This window comes from Oryctolagus cuniculus, chromosome 2 (assembly GCF_964237555.1).
Source record: "Oryctolagus cuniculus chromosome 2, mOryCun1.1, whole genome shotgun sequence".
Taxonomy (NCBI): domain Eukaryota; kingdom Metazoa; phylum Chordata; class Mammalia; order Lagomorpha; family Leporidae; genus Oryctolagus; species Oryctolagus cuniculus.
In genome coordinates, this window is record NC_091433.1 from 45400823 (window position 1) to 45419743 (window position 18921).

The 18921-nt window shown below is 43.4% G+C and overlaps 1 protein-coding gene across 18 annotated transcripts in view; it reads right to left on the reverse strand.

Annotated features, from left to right (window-relative positions):
* EXTL3 (exostosin like glycosyltransferase 3) overlaps positions 1–18921 on the reverse strand; it is a 146917-nt gene that overhangs the window by 33876 nt on the left and 94120 nt on the right. For 8 of the 18 annotated variants that reach the window (XM_070068238.1, XM_051842528.2, XM_070068244.1 and 5 more), the window contains exon 2: positions 1830–4461. In XM_070068238.1, coding sequence (XP_069924339.1) covers positions 1830–3977 — 2148 coding nt within the window. In that variant the 5' untranslated portion in view covers positions 3978–4461. Of the gene's footprint in view, positions 1–1829; positions 4462–5071; positions 5170–6298; positions 6391–18921 lie in introns of all 18 variants that reach the window. The other 10 variants (XM_051842529.2, XM_070068242.1, XM_070068239.1 and 7 more) reach the window with 2 other exon arrangements.

The window sequence follows — 18921 nt, forward strand, 5'->3', positions numbered from 1 at the left end:
ATAAAATTTAATATGTGGGTTCTATCAGGTACCCCTAACACAATGCTTCTCCACCTAAATGGCTCAGGCTCACCAGATTTCACAGCCCACAGAGATTTGGTATTTACAACTACTGCTTATTTGAGAACCTGAGCATAAGTACAAACAGGCCAGCATTTTCTGAAATGGCAGAGAGGCTCCAGAGTTGATTCATTTAGCTAATATGCTGATTTTAAGTCACTTTTCCCTGAGGGACTAGAATCTGGGAGTTTGCTTGCTGCTCATTTTGTAAAGACCTGTTAACCATAACATAATAGGGGATGTCTGAATTTAGGTGGAAAAAGTATTCTGAGATGTATTATAATTAGTGCCATTTTCCTAGAAGGCAGGTCAAAGAAGTTAAGTAGCCAACCAAAGATGGCAAAACAATTACTTTACCCCAGGACTACATCGGTTCAAAATCACTTTTTCTATCATATCATGCTACTACTTAGTAGATATTGCAAATGAAGTAATTCAGCAATGAACTAAATTTTTTGGAACTGAGTAGCTGAAATATTCCCCTTCCAGACAAACCTTCCCTACAAACTACTAATTTTCTTAAGCAATCTTCCAGCAATGCACAGACCTTTCTTGCCATTCTTTGCTTCCTTTTTCTGAAAACTACCTATACTGCAGGTTAAGTAGTTGGCAATTTGCTTAAGACTTGCTCTAAAGCCTCATGTTTAAGAGAGATGGCTGCCATCTTTCTTCTAGATTGCCAAGTTTAAGTCAGCAGGTGGATACACAAAGTCCTCAGAAAGAAATGTCCTATCCTGTATTTTTAGTTATTGTCGTTCCTGTAAAATATAGCACTTAACCATGATAGATATAATAAAGAATGAGCCAGCGCCGCGGCTCACTAGGCTAATCCTCCGCCTTGCGGCGCCGGCACACGGGATTCTAGTCCCGGTCGGGGCGCCGGATTCTGTCCCGGTTGCCCCTCTTCCAGGCCAGCTCTCTGCTGTGGCCAGGGAATGCAGTGGAGGATGGCCCAGGTCCTTGGGCCCTGCACCCCATGGGAGACCAGGATGAGTACCTGGCTCCTGCCTTCGGATCAGCGCGATGCGCCGGCCGCGGCGGCCATTGGAGGATGAACCAGTGGCAAAAGGAAGACCTTTCTCTCTGTCTCTCTCTCTCACTGTCCACTCTGCCTGTCAAAAAATAAATAAAGAAATAAAGAATGAGAAGAACCTGCAAGACAATCTAGAAAAGAAGGTTCAGAATCTCCAACTCCCAATTATCAAACCCCAATTCTAGTCTTCAAAAAAAGCTTCTATAATATCCAAGTATAGGACACAGGTCTTCTCAAATCCTTTGGGGGAATGATTAAAACTCCAGCTCCTGGAATCAGACCTACTAACGCTCAGCTCCTCCATTACTTACCGTGACCTGGAGCAAATTAATTAACCTTTCTAAGCCTCAGTTTCCACAGATATAAAGTGAAGAAACAGTGATAATAAGATAAGTCACATAATGCTAGTAACAGTGCCTAAATCATAAACTAGCTTTCCCATCACTTATCATCATCATCGACTTTGTTAGGACTTGGATGAAAACTGAAAGGGTTTTGTAAATTCTCATGAGTCCAGTATCAACTCCAGCTTTAGTGGATCTCAGGAGACCAACAAAAGGAGCAGCAGCAATGGAACTGGCAAGGCCTGAAAAAATAACAAGCAGAAACCTCATGGAGAAAAGGTTTAGAAAACAGTTTAAGCAAATTCCTTTCTACTAAAAGAAGAGCTAAGTAAAGAAAGGTGGGAAAGGAATTAAAATACTGTTCCATGCAGTAAAGCACATTCTTTTATTACCATGATGGGGACGCCAATGTCAGGCCACAGAAGGTCCTCTGATGGCAGCTTGGGAGAATTCCACACCACCACTACCTTGTTCAGGTAAGGAAGGCCATTGAGTCTCTCTAAGGAGTTCATAAGCACTTCCTCTCGCTCGTAAGTCAACATCACTACCGTGAACTGCTCTCGTGGCACATTGCCTCCAAGCGCTGCCTGAAACTCCTTGCCAGAACCCCCAGCTCCACCACCAATAGGCCGAAATCCAGTCCCTGAGCCCAAGAATTTGGCCTCTGAGGGCAACACAGGGTCGAAGGGAGTGTGGGGGAAGAGATGGAAAGGCCCTGGAGCAGAGTTCCAGCTGCGGTAAAAGTCAGTGACAGTCAAAGTGAAGTTGCGGAGGTATCTGGGTGAGGCGTAAGGTGGCTCCGTCTCTACCGGCCCCAGGTCCAGGTCCCCATTGTCAGCCATGTTGGGGTCAGTTCCAGCAGCTTTGCCTGAACGGTGGGGAATCTCGGCTGCTACCTCTTCCCGGATAGGAGCAGCTGGGATCTGTATGCGAGTCCGAATCATAGCCAGCACAGTGTTAAAAATACTGTCAGCAGTGGAGAAGTAAGTCTCCCAGAGAAACCGGCCTTGGCGCCTCATAGCCAGTAAATCACTATCAGAGAGACTTCGTAACAGGAAGTGAACCTCAGTCACCCGTGGCTTGGGCACCACCAGGGCCGCCTCATTCCACTGCAGCATGTCTTGGTAAGGAAGCTGTACTTGCTCCCCCAGCACAACTGGGACAGCACCGACCTCCAGGGCTTCAAAGAGCCGTATTGCACACCCAGATGAAATAACCAAGCGAGGGTCCCCAGGAGTAATGATGAGGGCAAAGGTGGAAAGCTTCAGTAATTCTAAGCGGTCCTCCCGCTCCCCACACAATGCCCACTCAGTAGGCAGACTGGGCTTAGGCTGGTTTTTGCAGGTAAATTCTACGAGGACCTGATCTAGCTTACTGTCCTGGACTGCCTTTAGCGTGGCAATGATCCGATCATCATAGTCAGCAGGAGGATCACCCTCCATTTCTTCTTCAAACGAGCGAGCCTCCTGAAGGCTGGATCTCAGGGACTCAATCTTCTCACCCTGGAAAGTGAAGAGATATTTCCGCTTGACGGGCACCTGTGGTGGGATTTCCATGAAGTTGGGTTCTGACATGGCATGGACTAGTGGCGATACTACCAAGTCAAAGCCAGGTCTGTACTGGGCAGCATAAAAGGTGGACTGGGCCACCATGGCACGGCCCGTGCTGATGTTATACAGTAAATTCTGCGTGTCTGATTTCCGGGACAGACTGACGATGACATGATTGTGTCCATCTGTCCGCCAATGCGGAAGAGAATACAACTGCTTCTCAAGGTCGGCAGGCTGCAGGACTACAGGCTCCTGCATTTCTCCCACCAATATCACATACAGGCAGGCAATGTCTGCATTTTCTGTAACATATACGTTGGTTCGTGCTGTAGCCTGAAAAGCCTGCTTGACTAAAGGATCCAGGTAGCTGCCAAAGGCAAACTGGTCACTGTCATACACATACACTGGGAAGCCAGAGGTGAGAGGGCAACGAGAATAATCAAAACAGTTGTGCAGCCGACACCCTCGCGTGACCTTTGGAGGGGGAAGGCCGGTATCATCCTTCTCTGGGAGCAATCGGATGGGCAGAGAAAGCTTGGGCTGATTTTGGGCCATCAGCTCCTTGTAGGAATGTTCGGTCTGGCTAATGACATTCTTGAGCTGCAGCAGGTCCTGCTTGGCATTCTCAATACTCTTCTTACAGGCTTCAATCTTCAGGTTCAGCTTGGCGATTTCACTGTTCAGCTCTTGCCGCTTGGCTTCCAGCTGTAAGAGCTCTTCACTTACAGACTCGCGGATGCGACAGAGATCCAGCACATGCTTTACCTCGCAGAGCTCATTACCAGCCCGTGGGCCAAAAATCCTCTTGCCTGCCTCATCAGCCTCATCCAGTGTGGTGAGATAATAGTGAGCAATGAGGGGGAAGAAAACCAGGATAATGAAGAGCGTAAAACTGAGCCACGTGAGGCGGATACGGTTGGACCAGCGCAGCATACAGGTCTGACCTCCGTTCCCCACGCCCCCATTCCGCAACATGGTATAGCCTGTCATGAGTTCCTCTGCGGCTCTCGCCACCTCTGATCACGTTGGGTCACTCGCCATAACCATGAGTGTTTATTCCACAAAACTAAATCTCTTTGTCCACTTACACTTTGCTACAAGAGTTGGTGCTCTCCCCTGTGCAAGGCATCAAATAAAACGGAAACTTCATTTTCCTCAGCTGCAACTGAAATGGTCTCTGACCCTCTTCCAGCAGATTTTAAGTTCTGGTTGTTGGCCAAAGAGCATGTCCTTAATCTTTATCAAATGGTAAAAGGTGCCACCTTGTTGTTGAGATGGAAGGGAGAAAGTCCCTGATGATGAAACCTGGAAAAAATACCCTGAAATCAGATGGACTTTTTCAAATGCCATAGCTCTTGTTCCTTGCTTTTGCTGACCAACAAATATGCATAGCTTCTATTCACAGTTATGTAGTAGTTGATTAGAACAGAAATAAATGCCAGCCTTTTATCCATGTCATTGCCAACAAACAGGCCTGCAAAAGAAAGAGAACCATATCAGTCTTGGAAAGACCCCATTCAACAACCCTCCTGGCCTTAGCACATTTCTGGGAAATGCTTCAATCTTGTTACAATGAAACAAGGTAAGACATTGGGGTAAGTCTTACAGAGCAGCGTAAGACCAATTTAGAGGCCTTTTTTTTTTTTATATGAGTACTTTAATAAAAAAAAAATATATGGGTAAGGACATGCCCTAAACAGTTTTCATTTACATTGCCCCACCCCCCTCCTATTTAACTAGATCTAGAGCAGCAGTAGAGCCCTAAAAATTTCTTATCTAGACCTCATCTGTAAATGAGAAATGCTTCCAATCCAACCATATTCATTCTTAATATAAAAGTCTCTTTTTTAACTACTTAACCAAAAAACAAACAAAAATAAAAACCTCTGAGGAGCTCAATTTGTTAAATTTAGAGTTGAAGAGAACTCTTTTGATCTTTACCCAGTAGGTAGATGCAGTAATCCAGAGACAAAAAGGTATTTTTCCTAGTTTGCTTCTCATTTATCTCCCATTAGCAGGCATCATGTGCTTCTTCTTAAAATATAAATAGTAAATTGATCTTTTAGAAAGAACAGCATACTTACAAACAAGAGGCATTACTTCCTGTTCTTTGCGGTAGAAGTACTATAAGACATCATCCCTCAGTTTCCTACTCTTCTAAAATGGAGGTAAGTGCATGTTGCTACGAAAACAAAGCACAGAGCAAAGGGTATTTCATGCTAATCAATCTTGAAACAACAATCCCAGTGCTCTTGTCTTCCCTGACTTTACACCAACAGCTACAGCAGCTTTGCACTTGCTCTTCCCTCAAACACAACATATCTGGAAGTAACACATAATATGCTGTGCCAAGGAATAGTCCCAAATTAGTTCATCATTTCTTCCAAAGAATAATCACCATACTCTTAACATATCTCACACATGCTGGGTGTAACTCTGGGAGAATCCAGAATCCCTGACCTATCCTAATCCTTGACCTCAAGAAACTTCCTTAAGCCTAAGAGATAAGAAGGAAACAAACAGCAAAGGTGCCACAGGCTAGGCAGTAAAAATACGTTAAACTTCACAGAGACATAATCACTCAAATCACCAGTTTATCACTCAAATCACCAGTTTCCACCTTTATTAAAGATGCACAACTGGGGCCCACACTGCGGCATACTGAGTAAAGCCATGAGTCTAGCAGCTCCACTTCCGATCCAGCTCCCTGCCCCTGGCCTGGGAAAGCAGCAGAAAATGGCCTAGGTACTTGGGCCTTGGCAACTATGTGTGAGATCCAGAAGAAGGCCCAGGCTCCTGGCTTTGGATAAGCCAGCTCTGGCCATTGCACCCATTTGGGAAGTGAATCAGCAAATGAAAAACCTCTCTCTCTCTCTCTCTCTCTCTCTCTCTCGTTCTCTCTCTCTCTCTGCCTCTCTCTGTAACTCTTCCTTTCAAATAAATACAAAAAAAACTGCACATCTATCAAAGGTTTGATAGTCTTCCATCCCTCTAAAAAAAAAAAAAGTTGGTGTTACTAAAAGGTTTAAGAGCAATTGATAAAGGCAACAAAAAGTAATAAAATCTATCAGGATAAAGACTAAATTTGATAATCTAAACTTCTGTAACTAATGGTTAACCAAATATCCCAAAGAACATAGATCAGTATTTCTAAAGTATTCACATTAACCTTTTGATTCATATGTTTAAGCCTGTCTTTTTGCTTTCATAAGAATATTCTCTGCAATTCTGCTCAAATCATAAGAATGGAATGGAGGGGGAAAAAAGGCAGGCATAATCAAGAGACTTCGGCAGATTCCCTCCTTCCTTACCATACATTTCAGGGTCCTTCCTTTCTCTGACTTAAGAGGCATTTTACTCCGGTCTATAATTTCTTGAAATAATGAAACCAGGGTTTGCTTTCCTGATTTAAAAGAAAATAGAAAAATGATAGACTATTAGAATACCAGAAGTGCTACTAATGAATTCATTTACACATGCCCTATGAAAGCACTTTTTTCACATTTATGGGGTGGCCATAGAACTTACTGTCTAAACACAGACATGCTTCTAAGTGAAAAAGGTACCATTAATAAATACGCTAGGACAGTAGGTATGTAAACTGAGACTTTCACATGTAAACCATCCAGACATGGTACCTATTTGATGTTCTATGAGGGGATAAAATGAAACATCAAAACGTGGAAAAGCCTTTACCTTTTTAAAGTATTTACCTAGATACCTTTGGATGAAATAAATGATGTACCCAGAATCTGCCCCAAAAAGAAGCAGAATGTGGGAGATGAGGAATATCTGAAGTACAGATGAACCAAAATCAGCCATAAACTAACTGATGCTGACATTAAATGATGGGTATACATGGTGATTCGTGCTCTCTGCTTTTGCCTTTATTTGAAATCTCTCCTACTAAAAAAAAAAAATCACACACATATTATGAACAAAATATTTTTAAAATTCATTTGGGGTGGGGTGGTGGTGTGGTGTAGCAGGTAAAGCCACTGCCTCCAGTGCCAGCATCCCATATGGGCGCCGGTACTAGTCCCAGCTGCTCCACTTCCAATCTAGCTCTCTGCTATGGCCTGGGAAAGCAGTAGAACATGGCCCAAGTCCTTGGGCCCCTGCACCCACCTAGGACACCTAGAAGAAGCTCCTGGCTCCGGACTGGCCCAGCTCCAGCCATTGTGGCCATATGGAGTGAACCATATGGGGAATGAACCAGTGGATGGAAGGTCTTCTCTCCCTCTCTCTCTCTGCCTCTGCCTCTCTGTAACTCTGCCTTTTAAATAAATAAATAAATCTTTAAAAACAAAACAAAACAAAGTCATTTGGCATTGCAGTGTAGTAGGTAAGGCCACCACAGGCTGCACCATCATCCCATAAGAGCACAGATTCAAGTCCCAGCTGCTCCACTTCCAATCCCGCTCCCTGCTGGTAGCCTAGGAAAGCAGTAGAAGATGGCCCAAGTATTTGGACCCTTGCACCCACATGGGAGACCTGGAGGAAGCTCCTGGCTCCCGGCTTCGGATCAGCCCAGCTCCAGCCATTGCAGCCACGTTGGGAGTGAAGTGTCAGATGGCAGATCTCACATGCTCTCTCTCTCTGTAACTCTGCCTCGCAAATAAATAAATCTTAAAAAAAAAGTCATTTGGTGGTTGACCACACTTAGTCTAGTATTTCTAGCACTAACCACATATATTAGCAGACATAGCAACAAAAACAAAGGTTTTCATGGACACCAATAATTCAACAATGATTCATAAGAAAAGTCCACCAAAAATCTTTTACTGGAATAAAACAAAGTGTCATTAATGTCCAGCAGTAGGAACTTTCCTTACTAAGCTGCTCACTTAATTATTTCAAACACAAAAGGAAAACTCTCAGAATCTCTTCCATCATTCTCTAGAAAATGACAATGAGTATTAGGATTTAGAAATAAATGCCATTGGCCAGCGCCGTGGCTCACTAGGCTAATCCTCCGCCTTGCGGCGCCAGCACACCGGGTTCTAGTCCCCGTCAGGGCACCGGATTCTGTCCTGGTTGCCCCTCTTCCAGGCCATCTCTCTGCTGTGGCCAGGGAGTGCAGTGGAGGATGGCCCAAGTACTTGGGCCCTGCACCCCATGGGAGACCAGGAGAAGCACCTGGCTCCTGCCATCGGATCAGCGCGGTGCGCCGGCCGCATCGCACCAGCCGCGGCGGCCATTGGAGGGTGAACCAACGGCAAAGGAAGACCTTTCTTTCTCTCTCTCTCTCTCACTGTCTACTCTGCCTGTCAAAAAAAAAAAAAAAAAAAATCCAAAAAAAAAAAAAAAAGGAAGAAATGCCATTAAAATACTGATAAGATGCAATCTCCAAAGAGTTTTATGCCAAATATAGTATATGTCATATTTTTCGTCAACCACGATAGCAGTTAACTTGTCAGCCTGCTTCTGTTCCTGCCCCTACCACGCATTCCATACACAGCAGTCCAGAACATCTTGTTAAAAACACGAATGACTGCATCTCCCCGCCAGGCCCTCCCTAACTAGCCCTAACAACCTGTCTTCTCTCACTTGCAACCACTGCTCCCCTGGCTGGTGAAACTTTAGCTGCGCTGGCTTCCTTTCAATTCCTTACCCACACCAAGCCCTTCACTGCCTTGGAAGCTTCATATCAGCTTTTCTGTTGTGTGAAATGTTCTTCCCCAGGCTTTTTCCAGATTGATTGTTTTGCACCCTTGGGGTCTGCCTTTTTTGACATTCCCATTTCAAGTAGCCTTTCTCACCCCTAATACTTTCTGACATTGGACCTATTGATTTCCTTCATTATATCTTTCCATTTGTTAATTATTATCTACCTTCTCCAACAAAACCTAACCCTCCAGAGCAGGCACCTTATCTGGATCATAGCTTTATCATGGTCACCCAGCACAGTGTCTGGCATACTTTCAGTACTCTACAAACATTTATCAATTAAATGAATTATATCATGTCACTGATCTCTTCCGCAACCTACAGTTTTTCAGGTCTTCCCTTGGTTTCCATGTAACTGAAGTGTTTTGATGCTCTACCTATTTCTCTGACTCATTCTTTGTTTCTGCTTTGCAGGCACCCCATCTTCCTCCTACCTCTTACAACAAAGGTTCCCCAAGACTCTCAAAATAATGGATCCAACCACTCGAAAGGCTTCAGCCATCACCCACCACTTGGCAACCCCCAAAGCTACTGTTCCAGTCTAGTAACCAAGTATCCCAACTCCTTCACAGATTATCTATCCTACGATATATCACGGTTACCTCACACCTCCAAATACTTCTTTCCAATGACATTTAGTTCTACTCATAGTAATGTATTCTTCCTTTTTTTTTTTTTTTTTTTTTTTTTTGGACAGGCAGAGTGGCAGTGAGAGAGAGAAAGGTCTTCCTTTTTCCATTGGTTCACCCCCCAATGGCTGCTGCGGCCGGCGCACCACGCTGATCCGAAGCCAGGAGCCAGGTGCTTCTCCTGGTCTCCCATGCGGGTGCAGGGCCCAAGCACTTGGGCCATCCTCCACTGCACTCCCGGGCCACAGCAGAGAGCTGGCCTGGAAGAGGGGCATCCGGGACAGAATCCGGCGCCCCGACCGGGACTAGAACCCGGTGTGCCGGTGCCGCAGGCAGAGGAATAGCCTATTGAGCCACGGCGCCAGCCTATTCTTCCAGTCTTACAAGTTAGAAAGGTACAGCTTTCAGAGTTAGCCAGATCTGAATCAACTCCCACTTTGTTGGCTGTTAGACAATGGTCACTCTACCATTCTGAGATGGTTTTTCATCAGTACAAATATAACATTCCTGCTACAAACACTCATTTTTAAATTAAAATCATAGGGGGCCAAGCCTGCAACTAGGGTGTGAGCATCCCATATGGGAACTGGAGTCTTGGCTGTTCTTCTTCCAATCTAGCTCTCTGCTATGGCCTGGGAAGGAGGAAGAAAATGGCCAATTGCTTGGGCCCCTGCACCCACATGGGAAACCCAAAAGAAGTTTCTGGCTCCTGGCTTCAGATAGGCTCAGCTGTGGCCACTGCAGGCCATTTGGGGAGTAAACCAGTGGATGGGAGGCCTTTCTCTCAGTCTTGCCTTCTCTCTGTAATTCTGCCTCTCAAATAAATAAATAAATCCTCAAAAAGATTAAAACCAAAGATAATAAATAAAAAATATACTGTGCAGTATCTGGCATAAATTAGGCTATTAGTATAAGCCTTGGAGTTATTTCTAATTCCTCCATCTACATCCACCTGCATCTGATTTCCTGCTAAGCCTTACCAACTCCTTTCTGAAAAATAATTACGGTAATAATGTACTTTTTTTAAAAAAATTTATTTGACAGATAGAGTTAGACAGTGAGAGAGATAGAGAGAAAGGTCTTCCTTCCATTGGTTCACCCTCAAATGGCTGCCACAGCCGGCACTGCGCTGATCCAAAGCCAGGAGCCAGGCGCTTCCTCCCAGTCTCCCATGGGAGTACAGGAGCCCAAGTACCTGGGCCATCCTCCACTGCCTTCCCAGGTCACAGAAGAGAGCTGGACTGGAAGAGGAACAACTGGGACTAGAACCCGGCGCCCATATGGGATGCTGGTGCTGCAGGCAGAAGATTAACCAAGTGAGCCACGGCGCCGGCCCCAGTACTAATGTACTTATAATAATAATATAGTTTATAATAATGTTTACATCTATCCCTTCCTTTCATTCTACTACCTTCACCCTAGTTCTGGCTCACAATAAACTACAGTGCTTAACCTTATGCTCTCCACTGATTATCCTCTAAATCAATATTTGTATCTCATCTAATAGTGCTTCAGCTTCAGTGACCGCAATTGATTTGTCTTTCAGTTCACTGATCCATTCTCATGTCATATGCCTTCTACTGTTAATTCTACCCAATAAATTCTTAATTTGAGGTATTGTATTTTTCAGAGATAGAATGTCCATTACAGAAGATTCCACTTTGTAACTGAAATTCTATATCCATTTTTTTCCTATCTTCTTTAATATACTAATAAGACTTAAATTTCTTATCTAACAACTGTACCACTTGTGGATTTGATTTTTTTTCCCTTGACTATGGTCATAACTTCCTACTTCTTTGCAATCTTATAATTTGATATTGTATGCTGGATATTGAGTTTAAAAGAATCATAAAAACTGAAAGAGATGTAATTTTCCTAAAGCAGATACACCTTTTTCTTTTTTTAAATTTATTTATTTATTTGACAGGTAGAGATGGGGAGATGGGGAGATGGGGAGATGGGGAGAGGGAGAGAGGGAGAGAGGGAGAGAGGGAGAGAGGGAGAGAGGGAGAGAGGGAGAGAGGGAGAGAGGGAGAGAGGGAGAGAGGGAGAGAGGGAGAGAGGGAGAGAGGGAGAGAGGGAGAGAGGGAGAGAGGGAGAGAGGGAGAGAGGTCTTCCTTCCATTCATTCACTCCCCAAATGGACACTAAGGCCAGTGCTGTGCCGATCTGAAGTCAGGAGTCAGGTACTTCTTCCTGGTCTCAGAGTGGCATCCTCCACTGCCCTCCCAGGCCACAGCAGAGAGCTGGACTGGAAGAGGAGCAATCGGGATTAGAACCCAGAGCCCATATGGGATGCTGGCGCCACAGGTCCCATGGCACACCTTTTTCTGTCAGCTTGAATAAATGCAATTATGCAGAGACCCTTACTTTCCCTATAAATACTTATACCTTAAAGTTTATTTTGATTGGGTATTGTTAACCACCAGCTTTTAAATTTTTTGTGTGTTTTGTTAAAACACACTAGAACAACATTTGCCATTTTAAAATTTAAAAAAAAATCTTTAAAGATTTGTTTATTTAAAAGGCAGAGAGTTGAGATGGTGAGGAAAAAGGGGAGAAGGGAGGGGAGGGTGGGTGACAAGGCACAAGGCAGCAGAACTTTTAATGGATGGAGCCTCACTGGTGTCACTGGAGGTGTTGTTCTTGGAAACAACTAAGGTAGCTCTTAGCTCTTAGGAATTAGCTCTCCCCAGAGGGAGGTTGTGGCCTGGCCCCTTCCCTTTCTTCCTGTCTTGCCATATGATCTCTTCTTCTCACTTGCACTCTTGTGATAATACCATCTGCCATGAGGTGACACAGCCAACGGGGCCATCATGAGAACTGATGCTAGGCTTTTTAGATTTTCACCTAAAACTGGGTGAAATACATTTATATATTATTTATTTTCTACATTCTGCTATACTACTAACAGAAAGACGAATGTAGTATTATAAGTTATCTAGAGATGATTTAAAGTACACAGAAGGATGTGTGTAGGTTACATACAAACACTATGCCATTTTATAAGAGACTTGAACATCTGTGGATGCTGGTATCCACGGGAGGAGAGGGGGATCTCACAGCAATCCCTCCCCTAGACTCCGTCCACACAGATATCAAATGACAACTATATTCAATATATCTTTGTTAGTGATTACCTTTAAAAGGTAGCATTCTTGACTTGTTTATTTAAATCTAGAATTGACTAATACTACTTATAGTAACCTATCTTCATTATATGTCATTATTGCCTACTATTTAACTGCACCTTATTTTTATCCTCTCAGTACTATGCTCTCAATAACAGAATTCATGCATGTTTAGATTTATCCACACATTTAACAATTTCCTTGTTCATCATTCCATTCCTGTTTGCTTTTCATTCTTTCTGGTTGTTTCCTTTTTCCTGTAGTGTTTCCTTCAGCGAGGTCTGTCAGTGGCAAATTCTGTCCTCATGTAAAAAACACTTTAATTTCACCCTAATTCTTGAATGATGATTTAGTTGAATATACAATGTTAGGTTTTCCTCTTCTGCCTACACTTTGAAGAATCCTCAGGATACCATCACTGCTACTGAAAAGTGAGATGTCAATCTAACTGTTGTACCTTGTGGATCCTCTTGCTTTTCATTCTGGTTATTTCAAGGGTCTTATTTCAAAAGTGTCAACTCATGGAACTTTGGTTTTTGTTTTAGGCTCAGGACTCATTTAACTTTCTGAAACTTAAGATTTGTGTCTTCAATTAATCTAGAAAATGCTCAGCCATTATCCTTTGAGTATCACCTTTCTGTTACTTTGATCTTCTTGAATTGTTATTAGATGACTAGCATAAGATCTCTCCCTTTCTGACTATCGTTTAACCTCTTTCATAAGTTTTCTCTCCCTTTCTTCTTTGTGCTACCTTCTAGAAATTTCCTCATATCTAGTTTAGGGGTTGGAAAATTTTTTCATTAAAGGGTCAGAGAGTACATATTTTAGGTTGTGTGGGTCACATAAGGTCTCTGTGGCATATTTTTGGGTTGTTTTTTTGTTTTGTTTTGTTTTTACAAACACCCTTAAAATATAAAAACCATTCTTACCTTGCAGGTTATAAAAGACAAGCCATAACTCAGATTTAACCCACAAGGCATAGTTTGCTAATTCCTGATCTAGTTCATCAATTCTCCTTTCTGTATCTAAGTTCCTATTTATCCTATTCACTGGGTTGCCTTTTTTTTTTTTTAAAGTTTGAGTGACAAAGAAGGACAGGTAACTGGTCTGTTCCCCAAATGTCCACAATGGCCAAGACTTGACCAAGTCAAAGCCAGGATCTGGGAACACACTCCAGGTCTCCCACATGGTTAGCAAGAGCTCAACTACTCAGGCCACCACCATTTCCTCCTAGGATCTGCATTAGCAGGAAGCTAGAACTGGGCATAAAATCCAGGTACTCGAATATGGGACACAGATGTCTTAACTGCTAGGCTAAATGCATAGCCCCACACTGGCTTTTAATCTCAATACTATTTGCATTTCAGAAATTCTACTGGCTCTTCCTTTGTCTTTATTTTTATGACAGTACTATAGTCTTCTCTCATGTTCACTATCCTTCTCTCTATGGGTTTATTTTGTTCTTACCTGCTAATTCTTGTTCATAGAAGAATGGTAGAATGTCCTCTTCTGCTCTGTAATTCTGTACTGAGTCCATCTTTGATAGTACTGTTTCTGGGAAATCTGTATGATCTAGGTTCAACAAGCATCCCTCTAGAAGAGCTCCTAACTGGCAAATAATTCTATCATATTATCAACTTTAGACCCTTTTTATGTCAACTTCTCAGACTAGAGATTTCCCTATCCCAAGGCCAGCATCGTGGCACAAAGGTTAAGCCACTGCCTGTGATGCCAAAATCCCAAATGAGTACTGGTTCAAGTCCTGGCTGCTCCACTTCCAATCCAGCTCCCTGCTAATACCTGGGAAGGCAGAAGAAGGTGACCTAAGTGCTTGGTCCCCTGCCAACCACGTGGGAGACCCAGATGGAGTTCCTGGCTTTAGCCTAGCTTACATTTGGGGAGTGACCAGAAAACAGTTACGCCTTTCAAATAAATAAATAAATATTTTGGAGACACATACACACACACACACACACAGAGCAAGAGCAAGAGCGAGAGAGAGTTTTTCATTGATTTCCCTATCCCACATACCTACTGTAAATATGAACACAAAATCTACATGAAGGGAAACCCAGTCATGAGTTCTCAGTGGACATCCCCTCTTTCCACCTATCCAGGGTCTAAGCTAGGAAAGACATGTCAGTGTGCTCTTGAACAGATTTTTTTTAGTCTGTCTACTTTTACTTAATGTTCAGCCCTGTGAAGATCCATACTCTTATGCCGTCTCAATTCTAATACAGACTCAAGGCTTTTCTCTCTCATCTCTGCAAAAACTAAAGCACAAGTTACTGAAACTGGCAGATACCCTGAGGTGATGTAGCATCAGACGGCTCACCAGATGCTTTGATTTTTCAATTCCCACCCTCCCCCTAATAACCCACTTTTATTTTAATGAGGATAGACCTTCCTTTCTTGAGAGCGCAATATGCATTTAGTAGTAGAGGGGTTTATATTTATCTCTGCTATTTTGCCAAAAGCAGAGACCTTCTCTAGCCTTTTTTCTATGTATATATGCTTACAAAAATGAAACACTGTGTGTTCTTATAGCCTCATTTTCCACTTCTGCCAAGAACAGTCTGATGTCCCACATCATTAGACATTCCACATCATCAATAGCTGAATATTATCTCACAAGAAAGGCTATAATTTATTTAGCCAATCTCCTTTCGTTAGATCCTTAAACTGTTTCCAATTTTTCATTATTACAATCAACGTTATAATGAGTATTCCCACAGCTATCTTTGCATACTTCTATAGAATTTAACAGTAAATTGCTGGGACAGAGAAAGAATATCTTACCATTTTAAAAATTGTCTGCTAGAAAGATGATCATTTCTCCTCCCAGCAGCAATACAGACAGCATCCATTTACCAACAGTTTAACAATAACAGTGTGACAGAGATGGCTATTATTCCCAAGTATCCATTTGCTCCCCCAGCTTCCCATGCTGCCTCACAGTTTGGTTGGAGCTTTACCGGAATGTGAGCAGCAGCAAGGTGTCATTTGCAGTAATGGGCAATCAAAAACAGGTATGAATTCCCTCTCCCTCCACTTATCTGAGAAACTAAAAGCAAAAAGTTCCAAAACCATGGAGAAACACCAACTAAGGATAGCCACTTGACATACATCAGACTGTGAAGTGAATGAAGTAAATGAGAAACTTCTGTTTCATTAAATCCTGAGATTTCAGAATCTGTTGCAGCTGTTAAGCATTAATTAAGCTGATCCAATGAAGTATCTTTTTAAAATCTGAGGCCGGCGCCGCGGCTCAATAGGTTAATCCTCCACCTAGCGGCGCCAGCACACCGGGTTCTAGTCCCGGTCGGGGCACCGGATTCTGTCCCGGTTGCCCCTCTTCCAGGCCATCTCTCTGCTGTGGTGCAGTGGAGGATGGCCCAAGTGCTTGGGCCCTGCACCCCATGGGAGACCAGGATAAGCACCTGGCTCCTGCCTTCGGATCAGCACGCCGGCTGTGGCGGCCATTGGAGGGTGAACCAACGGCAAAGGAAGACCTTTCTCTCTGTCTCTCTCTCTCACTATCCACTCTGCCTGTCAAAAAAAAAAAAAAAAAAAAAAAAAAAAAAAAAAAAAAAATCTGACAGTAGGTGAAAGGTCATTCCACCGCCTTCATTTACCTTTATTTTGGAAGTCAAACAACTGTTGTCCATTGTGTATGTGCATTTCTCTTTCCATGCACTGCTAGTTCATGTGTTCTGGCAATTTTTCTATTTTTCAAACTCAGTCCCCTGCTCACAATGATCAAATGATCACTCTTCTATGTCACTGGCAAGATCCTCCACAATCAGGGTCTGCTATAGCTTGTTACCCTATTTAAACTGCCCCATTCATGTTCACATCATTATCTTTCCAGCACTCTTCCCGTGTGAGCACTGAGCCGGCTCAAGCTGTCGCCCAGCAATCTCCACGGGAGACAAGGTGAGCACAGCAAGCCTGGGCTTCTCTCCTTTCCCAAAGCCTGTTCCCCTTTAGGGCCATTTTCAAGTCTTACCTCTTTCCTGCAGTTTTCTCCAACCTCAACGGATTTCTAAGCTCTCTTAACTCTCACTGTACTCAACACCAGAGGATTTGGAACTTACTCAATTGTTCATTAATTTCATTGAAGTAATTTATTGTTCTCTGGATGGATTAAAACTCCTCAAGGAAAAAACTATTTTTCTCACCACTTTTCCAATTTTCTTACAGAATATCACACAGTATTAGATCCCTGCCCATTAAATGATACTAGTTCCAAGTCTTTATATTTTTATCCCCAATCAAGCTTGAAATTTGAAGCCTATAGGCCGGCACCACGGCTCACTAGGCTAATCCTTCGCCTGTGGCACAGTACTCTGGGTTCTAGTCCCAGTTGGGGCGCCGGTTCTGTCCCGTTTGCTCCTCTTCCAGTCCAGCTCTCTGCTGTGGCCCAGGAAGGCAGTGGAGAATGGCCCAAGTCCTTGGGCCCTGCACCCGCATGGGAGACCAGGAGGAGGCACCTGGCTCTTGGCTTCAGATCTCCACAGTGCGCCGGCCATAGCAGCCATTTTGGGGGTGAACCAACGGAAGGAAGACCTTTCTCTCTGTCTCTCTCTCACTGTCTAAGACGGACGGACGGACGGACGGACGGAAGGAAGGAAAAGGAAAAGGAAAAGGAAAAGGAAAAGGAAAGGAAGAAGGAAGGAAGGAAGGAAGGAAGGAAGGAAGGAAGGAAGGAAGGAAGGAAGGAAGGAAGGAAAGAAAAGAAAGAAAGAAAGAAAGAAAGAAAGAAAGAAAGAAAGAAAGAAAGAAAGAAAGAAAGAAAGAAAGAAAGAAAGAAAGAAAGAAAGAAAGAAAAGAAAGAGAGAGAGAGAGAGAAAGAAAGAAAGAAAGAAAGAAAGAAAGAAAGAAAGAAAGAAAGAAAGAAATTTGAAGCCTATATATATATTATTGATTCAAAGCAAATAATATGCTGCAAAATAAAACACGTCAGAGCTAGGAGGCAACTGGAAAGCCATCTAGACTTCTAGCAACACTGATTCAGGACTCAGAGAATTTGAGAATTAGGGGACACTACATAATCTTTCTCAACCTATATTCTCCTTTGTCAAGTGACATTTAAAAATGCCCATGAAGGGATGGGCATTGTGGTGCAGCAGGTTAAGCTGCAGCTTGATACCCACATCCCATGTTAGAGTCGCCTAGGATTCAATCCTGCCACAGCTCCCTACCCAACTTCCTGCACATGTGCCCTGCACTCATGTGGGAGACACAGATGGAACTCCTGGCTCCTGGCTTTGGCATGGCCAACCCCTGGCTATTGTTAGCACTTAGACAGTAAAACAGCAGGTGGAAAATAACTCTCTCCCCTTACCTCATCTTCCAAATAAAAATAAATAAATAATATCTCCACATACCTCCAGGGTTACATTCACATTAAATAAGATATCACACTGAGACTCAGTTCAAACAGAAAAACAGAAAAACAAGAGGAAAATTTTGCATGAAACACATTATAAAAAGTTTCAGACCAATAAATAACCCAAGCTTTACTTAAAAACCAGAAAAATAAACCCAAACACAAGCAAATGATAAACAGCAGCAATCAATGAAATCAAAAACAGAAAACAAAAGAGAAAACAAACGTATGTCAAGAGGTTGACAAACCTGTAAAACTGACCAAAGAGAGAAGAAGAAAAAAAAGAGAGAGAGAGAAAAGACATAAATTACTAATACTGGGAATGAAACAGAGAATAACACTACAGTCCCTAAGGGCATCAATTATACACTGAAAGGAAATTAATCAATTTTAAAAAAAGATTTTATTTATTTATTTGAGAGGCAGAGTTACAGACAGTGGGAGAGACAGAGAGAGAAAGGTCTTCCATCTGCTGTTTCACTCCCCAAATGGTTGCAACAGCTGGAACTGAACAGATCCAAAGCCAGGGAGCCTCTTCCGGGTCTCCCACGCCAATACAGGGGCCCAAGCACTTGGGCCATCTTCAACTGCTTTCCCAGGCCACAAGAAGAGAGCTGGATTGAAAGAGCAGCCAGGACTCAAACTGGTGCCCATATAGGATGCTGGTGCCACAGGAACAGGCTCAGCCTACTATGCCACAGAGCCAGCCCCTTATTTTTTTAAGATTTATTTTCTTAAGATTTATTTATTCAAAAGGCAGACTGATAAAGAGAGATGGAAAGACAGAGACCTTCTATCCGCTGATTCACTATCCAAATGACCACAATGGTTGGGGCTGGGCCAGGCTGAAGCCAGGAGCCTTGAACTCCATCCAGATCTTCCATACTGGGTAGCAAGGGCCAAGCCATCTTCTGCCACCTTCCTAGGCACATTAGCAGCAAGCTGGAGCAAAATTCATGCTGGTGGGGCCGGCGCCATGGCTCACTTGGTTAATCCTCCACCTGTGGCACCGGCATCCCATATGGGCACCGGGTTCTAGTCCCGGTTGCTCCTCTTTCAGTCAAGCTCTCTGCTGTGGCCTGGGAGGGCAGTGGAGGATGGCACAAGTGC